Source organism: Rutilus rutilus, assembly GCF_951802725.1.
Source record: "Rutilus rutilus genome assembly, chromosome: 2".
NCBI classification, from domain to species: Eukaryota; Metazoa; Chordata; class Actinopteri; order Cypriniformes; family Leuciscidae; genus Rutilus; species Rutilus rutilus.
Window position 1 is genome coordinate 42,116,303 of NC_140210.1, and position 19,046 is coordinate 42,135,348.

Here is a 19,046-nt window from a genome sequence, read left to right on the forward strand (position 1 = left end):
TACGATGATTTAATTTAATCGTGAAATCATTTTCATAATAATTAAGCCCTTTTCCCCAAAATAATTCACATCACCATAATGCAACAATCTCATTCTCATTAGCGTATTGTAATGCAAAACATTTTCTTTTTATTTATTAAATAATTTGTTGTTAAAATGTGCAAAAAAGTGCACAAAAAAACCTCTCAATGACCCCAAAATAGGCTTAATTCTTTTTATTTCTTTTGATTCAGTGGTAAAATGTGACCTGGACATGTTTTTTGTGACATTCGCCCTTTCACTTGTGTTTGTTTTCTGGTTTTTGCGCGATTTTAGTTTGCATAGCGTAGCCGCTCCTGCTCCGGCAGATCGGACTGCATGTTGAATTGTGCTTTCCAAAGTGTTTTTTGTTTTAGTTTTAGAATAACAGTTTAAGAACAAACGGACAATCTCTAGTTTCCATTAACCGGATGTTTGGGGTCGCTATGATTTCGACAGTGCTCTGCCCTTCCTACCAATCACATTCTCCATCACTCTACAGTTCGTTCACAACTCAACTTTTTGTTTCAGTTCACCGGTTCAGCCTGACAACAAGACAATCTACGTATGGCTGCCATTTCATTTAGCCTATCAGCTCAGTGGTACATACACGCACACATACGCAAACATTGCACTATGACACATACCCACGTCATTAGAGGACAAAGGGAAACCTTTAAACTCAGACCCCTCGATCAAACATGATTAACAGTATGCAAATGTACATCATATTTAGATTTTAGATGAAAGTGTCATTTTCAATACACTCGAAAGCACTGACCTCACTAAATAACTGGACTGCCTGGCTGTCAATCACATGTCAGGGACTCTGATTGGCTGAGAGCTGACGATTTCATCATCCACTTGAAACACATCAAAGTGCCTCGGTGTCCCCTTTACATGCAATTCAGGGTCTTCACTTCATGTATAAGCAACAGAAAATATGTACAATATGTATCATGGGCTTAGCAAACAACATATGAGCAACCGCAAACATCATATTTATAGATATATGTTATCCAGAACATATCATACTGTGTGTGTATATATATAAATATATATATATGGACATATGTATAGTTCTTCCGCTGTGAAATTAGCTCTACGGCAGTCTAGTTATTTTCTGATCTTTAACCCGAGTCAGTGAGGTCATCGGTAAAATGTCCAAACATACTAAAACCCACAAACATCAGATCATCTCTTCAGAAGCGCAGGTGTCGAATCAGGCAAAAAACAAACAAAAAAAACACACACAAACACACCTTCAGAACAGAAACAAATTTGTCAATTTTCTGTTGAAAAGTGTTATTATTGAGAGAAAAAAAAAGTTATATGTGGACTGAGCCGTGTGCAATGTGTTGGGTAGATATCTGTGTTTGTCTTCAGATTTTTAAGAAAGCGAAGCAAGTGAAAAAAGACAAAAAAAAACCTAAAAAACAAGTTGAAGTCTGCAAGCTCCTGGACTCTAAACACGAGGGCCACAAAAAGAATCCCAGTCTTTGTAAGCGTTGGGGAATTCAATTTTTACTTTTCATTTATCTTTTTTTAATGTTTTATTTGTAAGCTTTTGTTTTTAAACTATTTCAGGGGTGGGGCTGAAGGAACGATTTTACAAAAGCAAATGTATTACAGCAAACAAAAAGACAAGAAAATACTGGTGCTTCTGTTACTCATAAGTGATTAATACCACACCAGAACGACTGTTTCTGATGAGACGAGTTTTACGAACCTCTGTTTCTCTCTTCTTCTCTTTTGTATTCACTAAGGGGGGTTCAGATTATTTTATATATATATATATATACATATATATATATATATATATCTCGGTTCTGACAAAAGGCATTTTACTACAACCTTTAAGAAAGCAGCGCCCCTTCTTACTCCTTCAAATGTCCAGATATATGGTGCGTTCAAGTCATGTCGGAAAGATCGTATTTATGAGGCACAAAGAAATGGAAAACTCGCGACATGGAGCAAACACAATCGATGCAGTGTCTGTATTTGGCAGTAAATTTGTTGTTTTTATTTTCATTTGCAAAAAAAGATGACTATTGCACAATTACAAAATAATAGTAGCCCAATGATTCAGTTCACAGCAGCTCCATAAACTGAATAAAAGCAAAAACACACCTCAGGCACATTCTTTATCCGTCATTTTGTAGAAATAGTTAAAGGCCCACTGAAGCGCCTAGGAACGCGCAGCTTTGTATGATGCGTTGATGTCATTTCCACTGAAACAGGAAGCTACGGCGGGACAGATTGAATGGCTCCTCCCTTTTATAGCATAGGGGGCGGGACGCTTTAGATTCTAGAGAGCATTTGATTGGACAGAAGATGTGATGAGAAGCTGAAGTCCAAGGTGATGTCATAAAAATCCATGATCCATTTTAGCGGAAGTGAGAGACTAAGTTTTGAATGCTTAATCTCCTAAATGCGAATTTTGTCATTGTATTGGAACACACCAGCTTATTCATAACCTTAAGGCTAACATATTCATACAAAAAATTAACTTAATTTTCAGGAGGCCTTTAATGCTGCCTTCACATGCTATTGAAATCAATTTGGTCTTTTCTTTAAAGTAGTTAATATTTACATATAGGCTATGTATAACTATTTTAAGCATATTGTATGTTTTATACACAGCCTGTCAAAATAGCCTGTATTTGACCGGAATATGCATATTCAAAATTAAATATCTTTCAATACATTTTGGCTTCAATAAGATTTCCCCAAGAATACACCTGGTGTCCTCCATGATTCATATTCTTTCCGACAACAAAGCACTTGAACGCCACAAGTTTGTAATCGCGACTTCAGAAGTGGGAAGTAGGAAATTTCCGATAGCATGTGAGGGCACTAAGTATTAACACAACCTTGCTGTACATTTTTGTGAAGAAGAAGAAGAAAGTACAGACTCCATCATGCTCCGACCAAAGTGATTGAAAGCACCCGACGTCATCATTACGGCTTCGCGACTTGTAAAAACGAACTTCCCAGGAGGACTTGAACGCACCAAAATACCAGATGAACATGCAGAAATTAGAGCATGTTTTGTTTAGAGGAACGGCCATTATTAAGTGTCAAGATTCAGAACACACTAGAGGGTTGGTTACAATCAGTTCACATTCGCTCCAAATCTAGGTGAGATCGTGTCGATGTAAACGTGAGTAGGGTTTTGTTAGTCATAGTTTAGAGCACACGTGGTTCAAGACGAGAGGCAGTAACGCGTCGCGGGGGTGGGGGGATCAGTGCCGCGTATCGTCCTGGAAACACTTCCTGTATGTAAATGAGCTCCCATAGTGTTCGTGCTGTAGTGTATAGGTGAGCATTTAAAGGTTGTCCCATTCAAAGTGCCTTTTGTTCACAGACACCATCTTGTAAATGATGAACGCCCGTCTTTCCTTCTTCTGAGCTTTCTCAAGCCGTATACACAGTATATAGTACTACACGAAAATGGATGTGATTTCGTTCTTTTTATTGTACAATGATGGAAAAAAAAAAAAAGTTAAAAAGGCAAAAAAAAATATTAATTCGGGTCCCTTTCTCTCTGTACCTCTGTCTTTATCGGTCTCTCGCTCTTGGCACTGTTAGTAGATGTCTATCCTTACCTTTCCTCCCTCTCCCTTCTTTGATGAAAAATGTTGAACCTCTTTTTCTCTTGAGCAAGATGTTGTAAACTCTGTTATATCCCTGTCTGTATGCTTCACATGTTTATATCATACACATCTCTCTCCCTTCTTCGGTGAAACGCAGTAGAAACTGACCCGGGACCGTCCCGCTGACCCTTCCAACATCTGAGACCGGCAGTGACGGCGTGTCCTGGGAAGCGGTGCGGTCCCGCTCATTTTTTGGCTGTAGGTGGAGAGCACTGGACCAGGAGATGCACAACAGCTCTGTCATGCTTGTTCGTCTTGTATTTATTTCAGTTTTATTCATAAAAGTTGCATTCGTATAATTAAAGCACCTTTTTAGTGGTTGTTTGAGACTAGCTGTTTAAAGAACTTGACTGATGATTTGCACCTTATGGAGGGATTTAATCAGGAGACATGATGCACTAAGAATAGCATGCCATGCATTTCGAAGTGTTGATCCAGATGTGGCGGCAGCTTCGTTGGCAATGGCTTGGACTAGTAACAGACGGGTTGCATGTTCAAGTTCAAAAGCAGCTGTGAATTTTTGCAAGCAACATATTAATCATTATAGAATTATTGTTTTAGCATAAAAGATGCACAAAGGCCTGGTCACACCAAGTATGATAACTGTCTATAACGTTTATCATTTTAATAACAATTCTAATGAGAATAGTGGAGTCCACACTACGACGAATGTTATTGTTGGAATTACTTTCAGAACGTTTTTTCCAGCCAATTAATGATAACATTGACAGCCAATCAGATTCCATCTTGCTTTAAAAAGCTTGAGCAGCAACTACAAATCTGCAGCTCGCGCTTTAATAAACAGCGTTAGGGTTCGTTCACACAGAACAAAAACGCGAGACGCGGGCAAGTCAAAACAATGGAAAAGAAGCACATTGGAAAGGAAAAACGCGTTCTGTGTGAACGGCCCCTTACAGTGTGTGTGTGAATGCTATTACAGTTGTCGTTCTTGGTGTGAACAGGCCTTAATTCAGGGTTGCATGAGCCAGTCGAGCAACTGCCATTGAGATGCTTGTGTCCCTGCAATGTGCGTATTATACTTTAAATGAGTGTCATCTAAATTAAACTAATCCATCAATAATATTTCAATTAATCATTCATTTACTTGTACTTACATGCACGCCATGCTCAAGCGATTAGGGTTAAGTGACCTAATTGTCTCCTCAAGAGTCAGTAGCACCAAAATCAGTATTATCGACCATCCCTCCATCTATACTGGCATGGATTATTAGTTGCATTCTTTTATTTATTCCCGAATCTGCCCCGACTCACTCGTGCACATGCAGCCGAACGCCTATCTATCTAACCGGACTGTGTCTCTGCTGCCGACTTGTTTTTAGGTACAGTAGTTTAGCCAGCGCCTCTGATCCAGTGCTCTCCGTCCCCCGGAGCCCTTGGCAATCTGCATGTGTTATTTACAGATTCTTTTCCATTATAAAAAAACTAAAACGTTTGTAAAGAGCAGCACCTGATTGAATAAATGATGTTCTTGACTGTACAAAGGTGTGGGTTTTGTTCTATGATGGGAAATCACCACCAACTCTGTTCTTTTGCAATTAGGTTTTATTGATCCCAGAAGAGTTTTACTACAGTAAATCAAACTATTAATTCCTAATAAACAGGCCCACGTGAAATCTGCATCAATAGAAAGTTCAACACATTTACACCACATTCCTTCATTAAATAATTTGATTAAAAGCATAATACTCTGTTGCGTTTTTACCATTTCTGAAGCCATTCCACAAATATTCAGATTTCACGTGGGCCTGCTGATAGGTAAACAAAAGTATTGTCTGGCAGTTTGGCTACTACATTAAAAAGGAGCATTTCTGCGCTATGAGTGAAGACGATGGTGAATTGATGCCGAAGGCTCTTTCCCGTCTGTAAGAGGTGAACGTTACAAGACTTTACTTCGAACACATCAAGCTTCAAGAAAATCTCTTTTTGACAGGACTTAAGAATCTGTCATCATGCTGGTACAGGTCTCTATAGTGAGCTTTAGTGTGCCAAAAACCTCTTTGTTGCTGTATAAAGCTACAGGTTGGTCCACTCACGTTATACAAGAAAATATAACGAGATCTAACGTCTATGGAAAATGATCCTTGTTCATACTCTTGACCTTTGTTTTGCAGTTCTGACAACAGTTTCAATACGAAGTTCTTTTTTAAAGTCAACATTAAATTGACTATTTACAGTCTCGTGCAAGATTTGTAAGTAACTTGTCAGACGAGAAGGAACAAATCCCTTATTTTTCAGACACATTCTACATTTTTGTAATTAGATTTTCCGGTTTAACTTGCAAACTCATCAGATTACAGAAGTTTGCAACAGCCATTTCATGTTGACTTTAAATGAGACAAACACAGTTAGTATTAGGACAGTCTTGTATTTCACGACATCCTCCATCAGTTACATTCAAACGATCATCACTCAGATTATGATATTCTTCTACACGATATGGATTCATTTACAAAACAGCATCAATTCAGGTCATTTGTGTTGCTGATAATGTTATAGAAATGCTATCGGTTGCACTACTTGTTTCATATATTTTTATGTTATTAACACATTCTTTAGAGGTGTGTGCTGGGAGAAATACAGAAATAGCTCTGGGGTTTAGAGAAATATATAAAATCCTCCATTAGACACATATTATTAGTCCTTTTTCCCAACTAAAAACAAGCAAATGCGTATGCCTACCTCTAACCTCCTCAGAGCCCATAATACTACAATGAGAGCGCTTGCTTTCGATTGATGCTGATTTAGTCAAATATTCCCTAAGGGAACACACGCGCGCACACACACACACACACACACGTGCAAGCACACCCCTTCAACATGCTAGAGTGCATTCAACCCAAATGCCGTCAATTCCATTGGAATTTGTTCACCGTGTGATTGCATCCGCCCCGTCCCCGACCGGTCTGCCAGTCTCCCCTCGACTTGTAAACTCAAAGAAATAATGTCCCGAGTAGATGCAGTGCTTGTGTGGGTGGCGGGGGAAGGGGCACATGGGCTCTCCACGACTCTCATTCGTCCTCGAAATTCTGATTGAGCAGGAAGTTGGCGGCCAGGTTCTCGTTCTTCTCGCAGGCGAAGTAAGCCTGGACCGCCAGAGCTTCTGAAAACCCCAGAGCTTTTAACTGAAAGAGACACACGGACAGTCGAGATTATTCACTTCCCGTCTGTGTGACGCAGGGATATTACAGAGCATAAAACCATAAAAACATTTAAAATAAAATGTAAACTTTAAACTGTTTTATTTCAGCAAGTTGGCAAGGACACATTTTTCATTTAGTTGATTTAGTTGTAAAGCTAGAACTGAAATACAAATTAATAAAACTATACTATGGGAATGATTTTGAAATAAGTTGCAGGCTGTTGATCACAAATACAGTAAAACAGTAACATTGTGTAATATCATTACAATTTAAAAGAACTGTTTTCTATTTTAATATGTTGTCAAATGTAATTTATTCCTATTTTCAGCATCATTACTCCAGTCTTCAGGGTCACATGATCCTTCAGAAATCACTCTAATATGATGATTTGATGCTAAAGAAACATTTATGATTATTATAAATGATGTTGAAAATCCAGCTTTGCATCACAAGAATAAATGAGCTGTTTTCTATTTTAATATATTAAAAATGTTTTTTAAATGGTAATAATATTTCACAATATTACAGTCTTCACTGTATTTCTAATCAAATAAATGCAGCCTTGGTGAGCAGAAAAGACTTCTTTCAAAAGACTGTAAAAAAATATACTAAAATAACACTGGTGTGACGCATCACAAATGAGTGGAAGTTAATATCTAATCTTTTAAGGTTATTTCAGGGGAACTGCATTCAAACTCACCATTAGTAATCAATAAAGCGGTTCATTATTATCTGACTCCATGCCGTTCACTCACCCTCTCGATGGCTTCTTTCTCCTGTTGCGTCACTTGGATGTAACTCTCGGGCGTTGCCTCGTCACCGATCGCACCCAGATCTCCAAACTCTGCCCCCTCTCCGCCCTCGCCCTCGCCCTCGCCCTCGCCCACCGGTGCGTTCAGCATCTGGATGAAGCGCTCCTGATGCTGGCTGATTTGCTGCGGTCAGTGACACATGATCACACCGTGAGTAAAAGGCTTCACACACACACACACACACAGGCTGAGGGGAGTGTTCTCGTCACCTGCAGTAGTTCGGGGTTCTCCTGTCCCAGCTGCTGCAGGAGGGCCGGCAGTAGAGACGGGTTCTGCTGGATCACCTGCCTCATGCTCTGGAACTGAGGCTGAGAGCGCAGGAACTCCAGGGGGTTCTCGCCTGCAGAAACAATAGAGTTCACTGAAGCTACAACCACAACCAGAGAACACTTTCTGTTGCTTAAAATAAAACTATCTAAAAGAAAAGAAAATATTAAAAAAATTAAATTGTCAAAGCAACATTTTATTTTCAGCTAGTTTAACTTGATGCACTAAAAAAATAACTAGAAACTAAAATAGAATTTTAAAAAACAATGTATAAAAATGACAAAACACACAACAAAATTACTGAAAATTTAAAATGAAAAATATAAAAATAAATTGATACTACTCAATGATACTACTGATAAATAACAGATACTGAAAATGTATGTGCAATGACTGTAATATTGCAATGATTTGAATGTGCATTGCATTTTATTTGATTAAAATCATTAAATCCCCATTAAAAGTTTTTCTATTGGTTTTTTACAACCAAGAGATGTTTTCAAAACTTTTGGTTACACTTTATTTTAAGGTGATGTAGTTACATTGTACTTACTCAAATAAGTACTGAGTAATATTAATTAACTACATGCACTTACTATAGAGTTATGGCTAGGGTTTGTTTTAGAGTGAGTTACTTATAATTAGGGTTGCAAAGGGGCTGAATATTTCTGGTAAATTTCCAGAAACTTTCTAAAAGTGAATAGCAAAAACTGAAAATTTCCAAATAATCCTGAAAAGTTTCCGAAAGTTTCCAAATAATCCTGAAAAGTTTCCAAAATTTCTGGAAATTTTGCAACCCTACTTATAATTATGCATGATTTACTGTTATTACTATAGTAAGTACATGTAGTGATGTGTAACTACATCACCTTAAAATAAAGTGTTACCCAACGTTGAAATTCAGCAGTAAAAATAGCTTTAAAGTTTGTAAGTTTGCATTGATTCATTTTCAACTACAGGTGAAACTCGAAAAAATTGAATATCGTGCAAAAGTTTGTGTATTTCAATAATTCAAAAGGTGAAACTAATATATTTAGTATATATAACTATATACATATGCATGATTATACTTTTCAGAGGGCCGACATTTCTGTATTTAAAATCTTTTATTGATTTCATGTAATATTCAAATTTTCTGAGATTTTGAATTTGGGGTTTTCATAAGCTTTTCGTAAGCCATAATCATCAAAATTATAACTTTTGGACAATATTCAAATTGTTCCGAGTTTCACCTGTATAATTCAAACTTCTATATTTGCTTGCGTTATTACTCAATAGTCATGAAAGTCTCGGCGTGATTTTTTTTCTATTGATTAAACTATAACATATTACATATCATATTGTTGCATTTATGTACAAATTATTACGTTCTTTTTGTGCCAACTTATTAAAGAACCGTGTGGAAATTTGCCTTGATTAATGTATAAAACCATTCAAAAGTTTCTATTTCAAATAAATTCTTTGTCTTTCTATTGGACAAAAAAAAAGTGTATCGCGGTTTCCACAAAAATATGAACAGGTTTTTTTCTGCAGGTTTTATGAAGGTAAATGTAAGACTTTTTTAAAGACCAAGTAAGGATGAGGAGTAAGTTGAATGGAACACAATACTTCAATATGTTCTCTCAATGTAAATGTCTAGGGAGAAACACAATGAGTTTTATTAGCAACTCCCAGCAGATATCCAACAAAAAAGAAAAGCTTTTACTCTCCAACTGCAAAAAAACCCACAGCAATATATGAATATTTAAAATACGAAGTCTTGTTTACTGTGAAGCACGTTTATGATTAAAACAAGAACACACATCTGCCAATGGGCTCAGAAAAATCTACTTAATTCAAAGGGAAGTTTTGATAACTCATTGACAGATATTTGTTTTGTTTTTTTAAGCATAGACTCACTTAATTTTGTTCATTTTTCCAAGACTTCATTTTAACAATTGCATCTCAAACAAATGTATATTTGTATTGGAAGACAGGACAAAAAATTGCACGCAACATTAAATGCCACGCCTTATTTCTGCTCTGATTTAAACCCTTTCAAAGGTCTTCATTTGTGTAAGGATGAATTAAGACTTAAAAGCCTGGTTTCACAGAAAGGGTTTAGATTAAGCCAGGATTAGGCCTAGGACATTTAAGCAGCTTTTATAAACGTGCCTTAAAAAAAACATTGCTGGTGTGCATCTTGAGACAAAACAATGGCACTGACATATTTTAAGATAAATCAGTGCAAGTTGCTTTCAGTCAAAACAGCTCAAACATGCATTTCAGTCTGGGACTAGACTTAAGCCTCGTCTGTGAAACCGGGGTTAAGACGCACAGAAACCCTGTATTAAGCAACTGTTTTCACCACTGATAAGATGATGTAAAAGTGTTGAAATGATGGTTCCTCTGATTGTAAAGAAAGCACATGTGTTTAGCAGCTCACCTTCAGTGGGCTGTGTGTCTGTGGGGAGCTGGACTCGAGCGGGACGGGTCTCCTGCACCGGGACAGTAGGGATCCCCTGAAACAACACACTCAGATTCACAATCATGTAGTGTTCGTAAAACATGCACAAGAATACAAATGAGAACATGTGCCTGGCGTTATAAATGCACCAGGAAAGAAAGCCACACTCACGTTGAGCAGATACTCCACAGCGCGGTGAGGGTTGTTATAGCTGGCCTTGAGCGCCGCCACCACTTTATCTCTCTCATAGCCCATAGACATGATATTTGTGAGCATGGCGTCGTACTCTTGACCTGTAACTACAAAACACACACATGCAAGAACATCTGAGATAGAGAGAGAGACTGGATTTTCCCAACTGTATGTTTGTTAATGAATGCTTCTTTACACATTTGCTGCAAATTAACCATCCAGAAGAGTTTTTTTAAAGAAAAGCTGATGAAGGCAATGGTCTCAGCTTGATTCTCTAATTACCTAATGTTGAAGACGCATCTTCCCCATCAGCCACCTGGCCTGTGCGCCTGCAAAACACACAAACTTGCATTATAATTAATACTTTATATGATTGAGGGTGCTGTTCGTATAGTACAAATGTTCAGCGACAAACATTAAAGTCACCATGAAATCAAAATCGACAATTGATATTTTTTTTTTATTCATGTGTCCTCGTAACCTTTAACCAAAGTAACTTCCCTTCCCTCTCGCAGCGTCTTCTCTTCTCTGATGACGAGGGCGGGGCCACCTGTCACTCACATGAGATCCACCAATAGCAAACCACAACCATCCAATCAATTCCCTATGGACAAAATCAAGCCCCGCCCTACAATTGATCTTGTTTCGAGAAGCTTTTTTACGTTACGATAGACAAGAAAAGTCTATCGCAACTTGATTCATACCAACTTTAATTTTAACTAGCACTGAGGGTAATTTTAAATATTGGTATATCTAAAAGTAATTTTAGATCATTATATATTAGAATACCTCTATTAGAATACTGTGGTTAGTGGTTTTCCAAAGTTTCTAGCCACTCAGCATTTTCACTGGCCACAATTTTGACACCGATAAAAAAAACTGCCATATACATATTTTTCATACTATCTCATAATTTGGCAGCAGGAATATTAGGCTACTGTCACTTTAAGACCTGACGGATCCATTATACTGTTACACATGCGTTTTCTTTCTCAACTGTTTACGTTCACTTAAACACAACTGACTGTGTTTATGTGAATACTCGCCAAGACTGGCATTTTGACATTATTTTGTATGTATTTGACTGTTTAAGAGCAATAAGCAGCGAAAAAGAACTCATTTTGTAACTGAGAGGCGGCTTTATGTGCCGCACTTTGGGTGTGAGCACAAAATCTGTGGAAATTAGTCAAATTATGCGCAATATGTGCAATCCAACGCCGAAATTCAAGCCCTGTAACAGCAACACTATTCATCCGGAGCAAGTGAAACGAGTGAGTGAGAGGAGGCGGGTTTGTATCGCAGCTGGCATCGTGTATCTGTTCTGCGGAAAAGGAGTATTAAAAGTGTTTCAGATATTTCAGTATCAATATGTATCGAAAAATCACTAGATTGCACTTAGATTAATATTTCAGATGCCTTGATGGACCGAAATCTAAGATTAAGTATGATTCGTTAACTTGTTAGGGAAACATATTTTCGCTCTCACATGAAAATAATGTAAAGCAGTCGTGCCCATTCAAGCAAATATATCTACTGCGGGATAAATACTATTGAAAATATATATAATTTCTGCAAGGAATCATAGTTTAGTCTCACTCTTCGGGACTCTGTACAGGTGAGACGGTTGCAGGCGGGTCGTCTGAACGCTCGTCACTCGGGATGGGGATGGCTGCAGGGGCCGGAGGAGGAGGAGGAGGAGGAGACGAGGAAGAAGAAGACGCTGCGACAGATTTGGGTGGTTCTGAGGGTGGGGCGGCTGATCCTGCTGCTTTCGTCTGGAAGGAGAAAAAAACAAACAAATTAAATTAGTCTGATCTTTTTAACTGCATGATTCATTTCCAATTCTGATGGTCAAAAACATTTCTGACATCTGACCTTTGACACCATCACCACCACGAAGTTCTTCTCATCGATTTTGTACTCCTTGATGGGCGTGTCATCCTGCAGGATTTTCCCTGCATAGATGAGCTTCTGTCCTGCTACGGGAAAACTGTCTCGGCCCTTCTCAGCCTCGATCTTCTCTTTCAGTGCCTTCACCTGAGGAAAAACGATCATTTATAATTGTTCAAATCATACATTTACGTCAAAAGAAAGGAATACACTGTATTTTAAGCAACCAAACATCCTGTCATAAAATTATTAGAACAACATATTTATACTAGACGTATATATAAATCTTAAATCATATACTGTAAAATACCAACCTGACAAATTAATTTAATTTACACTTTAAATATACAGACATATTTCTTATCATCCATCTATCGCCCAGCTGATCCCCAATGAATCATAAATGAATTAACGTCTTAAATTGACCCCTTCACATCCTTCTTCGCTCGAAATACACCGCTGTCATGGATATTCATTCACTCAGAGTACTTTTACTTGCTGTTAACGTGTTTAAATGCGCGTAAATAAACGCGTGAATACCGTCTGGTCATCGTCGATGTCTATTTGAATGGTCTGCTGCTGCAAAGTCTTCAGTGTGATCTGCATGACTGCTCTGCCTCTGCCGTCTCCTTTCTTCTTGATTCGGGACCCTAGTACACTTTTATATCCCAAGGAAATGTTTGGTTTTGAAAGCGAGGGACAGTTAATAAGCGATTAGAAATGTAGCACTCTAGCTAACAAGCTAAAAACACGCCTGTCAGGTGCGCTGCGTCATCTTCTTCGGTGACGGTTTGGAAAGCCAGGCGGCGCTGAAGAAGGAGTTCTGAAACACACTGACACCCTTCGGAATTTAGGGGAATGACAGTTTGAATTAAGTTTTGGAATAATGCAAGAACGGAAAATAAATAAATATATATATATATATCATGAAGATTTTCAAATGTATTTCTAGAACAGTGTTACATATACAAAAGCGAAATGGGCTTCCTTATGTTCCCAAGTATTTGGGTTCAATGGCAGCTTTCTGTGCAAAAACTACATTACCCACAATCCCCAGAACACCCGACTTCCGGTCCAAGAGTTTGTAAACAATGAAAGGAGATATGGAGTCGTCAAGAGGTCTCACCTAAAAATATTGGACTGCACAGGCCATAATAACTGCATATTATATGTCACGCAAAGCGGCCACACCCGTGAGGATTAAACCAACCGGGAAGTGAACGTTTACCAGGATTACGGCTTTTTAAAACATTTTTTGTGTGTGTGTGTGAAAATCGAAACCGTTGGCTGGCGAGGCGTTTGTTTTTCTACATAGACAGACACCAGACACAACGGGCTTCAGAAAGGACGGTCCGCGGACAGAACTGAGTCTTTTAAAGGCCACATAGGCCTGAATTTGAAGGGTTTGTCGTGCCGTTTAGGGTCAGCTCAATGGGGAACTGTCTGTCTTCTCAAGGCGCTGATGATCTGTCCTTGCTGAACGAGTCCGAGGGGGCGAGTCTGCCCGGAGAGCCTCCGCCACCCTACCAGGTGTGTGTGTGTGTGTGTGTGTGTGTGTGTGAGAGAGAGAAACAACCACAGCTCTGTCCGAGCGACAGACATTCAGCTGCTCACAATACTGTCTGACTGCAGACAAGCTCAGATTGTTTGGGATAACTGTTATGTATGGTAGTAAAGAGCACTCTGATCTATGAGAACAGCAAGTAAAGTTTTCTGTTGGCACTTGGCAGGGTTTTGAGAAAAGCAGTTGGTCTTTAGCAGGTTGTATTGATTGTGACCTCTGACTGTGAAAAATGTACCACCATTGTTATGGACGCTTTGGTACTACTAAGGCATTCTAGGATATAAATACCATATTAAGATATTGTTAAAGAATTTAAATAAATAAAGACATATCATAATTGTTATGATGACATATGTTTAATATATGATTAAAAGAAACAAAGTGTCTGAGCTTTGCCAGAATTTTTCAAAGCCTGCTTTACATTTTAAAGAAATACTTCCTTAAAGTGCAACACATCTACACTCATTTCATTAAAACTACAAAACTTGCGACACAACATAATTGTTATGACATTTACATGACTAATTTACTCTGTAGTTTTTTAAATTGTATTTACTTTGTTACATTCAATAAAAAAAATTTTTTAGAGTCCTTCTTACATATATTACATGTACTTATTGAAGTGATAACAGTGAATTATGCATACTTGCAGCTAACCCTAAACACAACCCTGTTGTTACTGACTTTACTCAGTACTTAAATGTATAATTATTACTCTGAAACAAGACAAAAGAACAAAAAACAACAATAATATAACAGAGTGAACGTAAAAAAAAAACTAACAAACAAAAAAGTTAGTGTTTTGGCAGTTACATAAAAAAATTAAGAATTTTTATTGTTTTCAAAAGTTTCTTGTTTTTTGTTCTGATGTTTAAAAGGGTTTCAGAGCACATCTTAAAGGGATCGTCGTCAAAAAAGAGCTTTCTGTCCCTCCATTGACAGTCTACGCAACTACCACTTTGACGCTTCAAAAAGTCCATAAAGAGATCGTAAAACTAATCCATATGAAGTGAACGGTTTGGTTAAAATTTTCTGAAGAGACACAGTCACTTTATATGATAAAAAAATATGACGAACATAAACAGAAGTTTAACCGAACCTGCTTGATGCGCAAGAACCTTCCTCACTGGTCCTCAGACGTGCTGCGTAACACAAGAATGAACCTCATTGGTTCTCGCACGTCAAGTAAACATGCCTGAGCTTACGTTTATAATAATTGTTGTGTGGGTTGATGAATGTTTATATGTGAATAAAAGCTTAAATTAAATCTGTTCATCATATAAAGCGATCGTGTCTCTTCAGAAAATTTGGACTAAACCGCTCAATTAAATTAAATTCAATCAGTAAATATATGAGTGTATTTGAGTACATATTGCCAAAGGAATTAAAAGATTGATGATTTAATTTTATTTTTCAGAAAAGTTTGGGATTTGTAAATAAAGTAAAAATGTCACATGGTTCTAAAGCTTTTAAATAATGTTCTATCTTGCCCATTTTAAAGTTAATCTAAAATGAGAGAGAAAGGGCAATACAAAAAAAAAAATCAGCACATATGGCATGAAGATATCTACTAATGGTTGCATTCACAGACTAATATCAGTGAATATGTATTTATGCCATTTCCTTTATTTTGTCTCACTCTAGAGCAGAGGTAGGCAAGTTCGGTCCTGGAGAGCCTCTGTCCTGAAAAACCCATCACCTGCCTGTAGCCTTAGTAATCCTGAAGACATTGATTAGCTGGTTCATGTGAGTTTGATTAGGGTTGGAGATAAACTCTGCAGGACAGTGGCTTTCTAGGACCGAACTTTCTCTAGAGTGTTTGCAATGCTTTGAATGATGCTGCCTCAAAGACATGTCCCTGATCCATTCCTCCTGTTTCTAATAAGCCGTCCTGCGCGCTCTAACCACACGAGGGCTTTATTAACGATGTGATCAAACGCTCGTGACCCCCCCAGGAGCAGGTGCAGGTGCCAGTGTACCATCCCACGCCCAGTCAGACACGCCTGGCCACTCAGCTGACGGAGGAGGAGCAGGTCCGGATCGCTCAGCGCATCGGCCTCATCCAACACCTGCCCCGTGGGATCTTCGACCCGGGCTCAGAACCGTCCGACAAGAAGATCAAAGAGTACGTGGTATCCAGGGCAGTGTTGGGGGAAAGTTACTTTGAGAAGTAATGCATTACAATATTGCGTTCATCCCTTAAAAACTAACTAATTGCGTTGCTTAGTTACTTTTTTAGAAAAGTAATGCGTTACCTTACTTTTGCGTAACTTTTTTTTTTACCTGGGCTGGGCTTGTTTTTTTTTATATAACAAAAAAGTTGTATTTTTGGGCAAATGTAAAGACCCTTTCACACCAAAAGTGAAATGAATAAGCCTCAGGCTGAAGAAATGCAAATTCACGTGTGTACAGTAGAGGGCGCCACTCATCAAACCTTTCAGCTGCTGTTCTGGAGAACAGAACAATAGGATGCAGGAGAAAAAAGTTCAACACTTACTTTAGCAATAAAAACAAAGAAATATGTAGTAATTTTTGATTATGGTTTAACTGAATCATCGAAGGTCAGAAGCAAAAACATTGGTCAATAAAGTGAGATTAAATGCAAAAAAAATGATGTTTTATTTAACCTATTTAGTTATTGGTGGTTTGCATAGTATTCTGATTCTGCATTTCACTGATTTTATTAATTTTGAGGAATATTGAATCTTTTTTTTTTGTGCAAGTGAGATGAGTAAATGCACGCTCACATTTAGTCTAGAACTACAGTAACCATCATGTTCACACACACGCCTCTGCACTTCGATTTGTCTCAACATGGGGACGAGAGAGCTGCCAGTCAGTACATGGGAAAACAAAATAATTGTGTTACTTATATGAAAAAGTAACTCACATATTTTGTTGTAAATTTTAAAAGTAATGCGTTACTTTACTAGTTACTTGAAAAAGTAATCTGATTACGTAACTCAAGTTACTTGTAATGAGTTACCCCCAACACTGATCCTATTATGTGTGGAAACTGTTTTTAGTGTGTATGAAGTATAACTGTCACTTCATGACGTCTGCCCCCAGGTGTGTGATCTGCATGATGGACTTTGAGTACGGCGACCCGATCCGGTTCCTGCCCTGCATGCACATCTATCACGTGGACTGCATTGACGCCTGGCTCATGCGCTCCTTCACCTGCCCTTCCTGTATGGAGCCGGTCGACGCCGCACTGCTGTCTTCCTACGAGACCAACTGAGAGTGCCTGCGCATCCCGAGGGACATGCCAATGATAATGCAATGAACACGTTGGGGACAGTAGAATGAACAAATGAAGGTGGCGTGACTGTGTGTGTGTGTGTGCTGACAGACTGTAAAAACAGGATCCAGTGTTACATTTAAGAGGCCTGTCACTTGCATGTCAAAGCGCTTTTCGAACACATATACATGTGTACAAGTTTCGCAAAATGAAAAAAAAAAACACTGAAGCAACTCTAATGAAGATAGAGTATTTTAAGGGCCGATTTAAAGAGCCATTTAGGGTTTGAATGAATCAATTGTGTACTTTATTATTTTTTCTTCTAATCGAATTCATGAAATGTGCAATCGCATCCCTCTGTTTGGATATGAAACCCGCCCATTCCGCCAATGAGATTGTCCCTTTCTGAATTTGAGTCCGGTGGGCGGAGTTTTATTTCTGCTAGCTGTGAATGTGCCTCTTAAGGCTCTGAAATTAGAATGCTGAAAAAACTTAATTACATGAGCAAACCTGATTTACAATAGAACGTGTGCCATGATAATGGTTTTGGTTTTACTTGCAAGCTCGTGATGCACTAACAGGTGTTTGAGGTGGTAGTTTTACATAATTTTTCCAGGATTTTCTCCGTTCTGTGTCCCTGATCACTACGGATAGATGCACCCAAATAGCTTAATAAATGACCAGTGTGTCGTGATGCATCGTTTTGTGTTCATAACGGGGTTGGTGATGAGGTTGTTTATTGGTAGACTCTGAGTTTTGCCTTGTCAGCTGCTGTTTTCCAGGTTCTGGGATGTAAGTTGCCTTTTTACACTGGTTTTTGGATCATCTTTACTCTAAATGCTTGGTTTTTTGGTTAAATGTTGGATCCTGTATGTCCCCATTTAGCTTCGCCTTGACCTTGCCTTGTCTGTTTGGATAGAACTGTGGGGACCGTATTTAGTCGGTTTCCTTTCTTTATTTTTTGAAGAGAATAATAATGATACAATCACCAAACTTTGTGCACCTTTCAAATGTTGCTGACTGAAAGTCGACATTTACAGTGAAGGCTTTAAAGTTGTTTCTTGTTGTTTTCCTGATTCGTGCAAACTGAAAAAAAAAAACAATTAGTACGTTTCAGTCAGTTTTGATACTGTTCAAACTGTCTTTTCTGTATGTTAGCTGAATATATGACCTTATACCTGTCACAGTTTGAACTGCTTGTGCAAAAAGGAAGATTTTCATCTTTGTTGTTTTGTTTGCTCAGTTATCGTGCTGGCTTAATCATGTTATAATCAGACTGAACAGTGTTAAAAACCCCATGTTTGGCCTCAGACTACATTCACAAAATATCCCATTCTGCTCAAGCCTCCCTTTGTATCTTTGTACTGAATCATTGTGACTTCAAATGTGATTGAATTCCAAAAACAGCATCTGAAAATCTTGAAATCAACTTATACTGCTCTTAGATATCGTATTGGATGAGTTATGTACTTTAATTTTCTTCCCCGTTGTTCGATTCAGAATTGAAACGTAGCTCTAGCACAACACAAATGTAAAAAAAGATGTAATAAATATGTGAAGTACAATCATCACAACATTATATTTTGTTTCACAATAAAATGAATTAAATTTTAAAAAAAGAGTTGCTTGGTGCCATATAAATGTACATTTGCCAACAAAAGATAACAGACATGCTATTAAAATATCTGTTTTGTTCATGTGCAATAATGGCACAAGAATAGGATTATAACACAATAAAGGTTGCCAAATTCTTCAAAGTTTTGTGTGATTCTGTCTTCCATTCGCAAATGAACAATGCA

The 19,046-nt window shown here is 38.0% G+C and overlaps 2 protein-coding genes across 2 annotated transcripts; one reads left to right on the forward strand and one right to left on the reverse strand.

Annotated features, from left to right (window-relative positions):
• Nucleotides 1-5,563: 5,563 nt before the first annotated feature.
• rad23aa (RAD23 homolog A, nucleotide excision repair protein a) lies at nt 5,564-13,287 on the reverse strand. The gene is made up of 9 exons (XM_084403084.1): nt 12,983-13,287; nt 12,428-12,589; nt 12,149-12,327; nt 10,835-10,881; nt 10,532-10,659; nt 10,340-10,415; nt 7,857-7,987; nt 7,591-7,770; nt 5,564-6,817 (listed from the first exon to the last, which is right to left on the reverse strand). The coding sequence occupies exons 1-9, from the start codon at nt 13,046-13,048 to the stop codon at nt 6,704-6,706; spliced, it is 1,083 nt and encodes a 360-aa protein (XP_084259210.1). The 5' UTR covers nt 13,049-13,287; the 3' UTR covers nt 5,564-6,703.
• A 222-nt stretch (nt 13,288-13,509) lies between these two features.
• On the forward strand, nt 13,510-19,004 carry rnf11a (ring finger protein 11a). The gene is made up of 3 exons (XM_084401921.1): nt 13,510-13,972; nt 15,962-16,131; nt 17,076-19,004. Exons 1-3 carry the CDS (start codon nt 13,874-13,876, stop codon nt 17,245-17,247), a joined length of 441 nt encoding a protein of 146 aa, XP_084258047.1. The 5' UTR covers nt 13,510-13,873; the 3' UTR covers nt 17,248-19,004.
• The last annotated feature ends 42 nt before the right edge of the window (nt 19,005-19,046 follow it).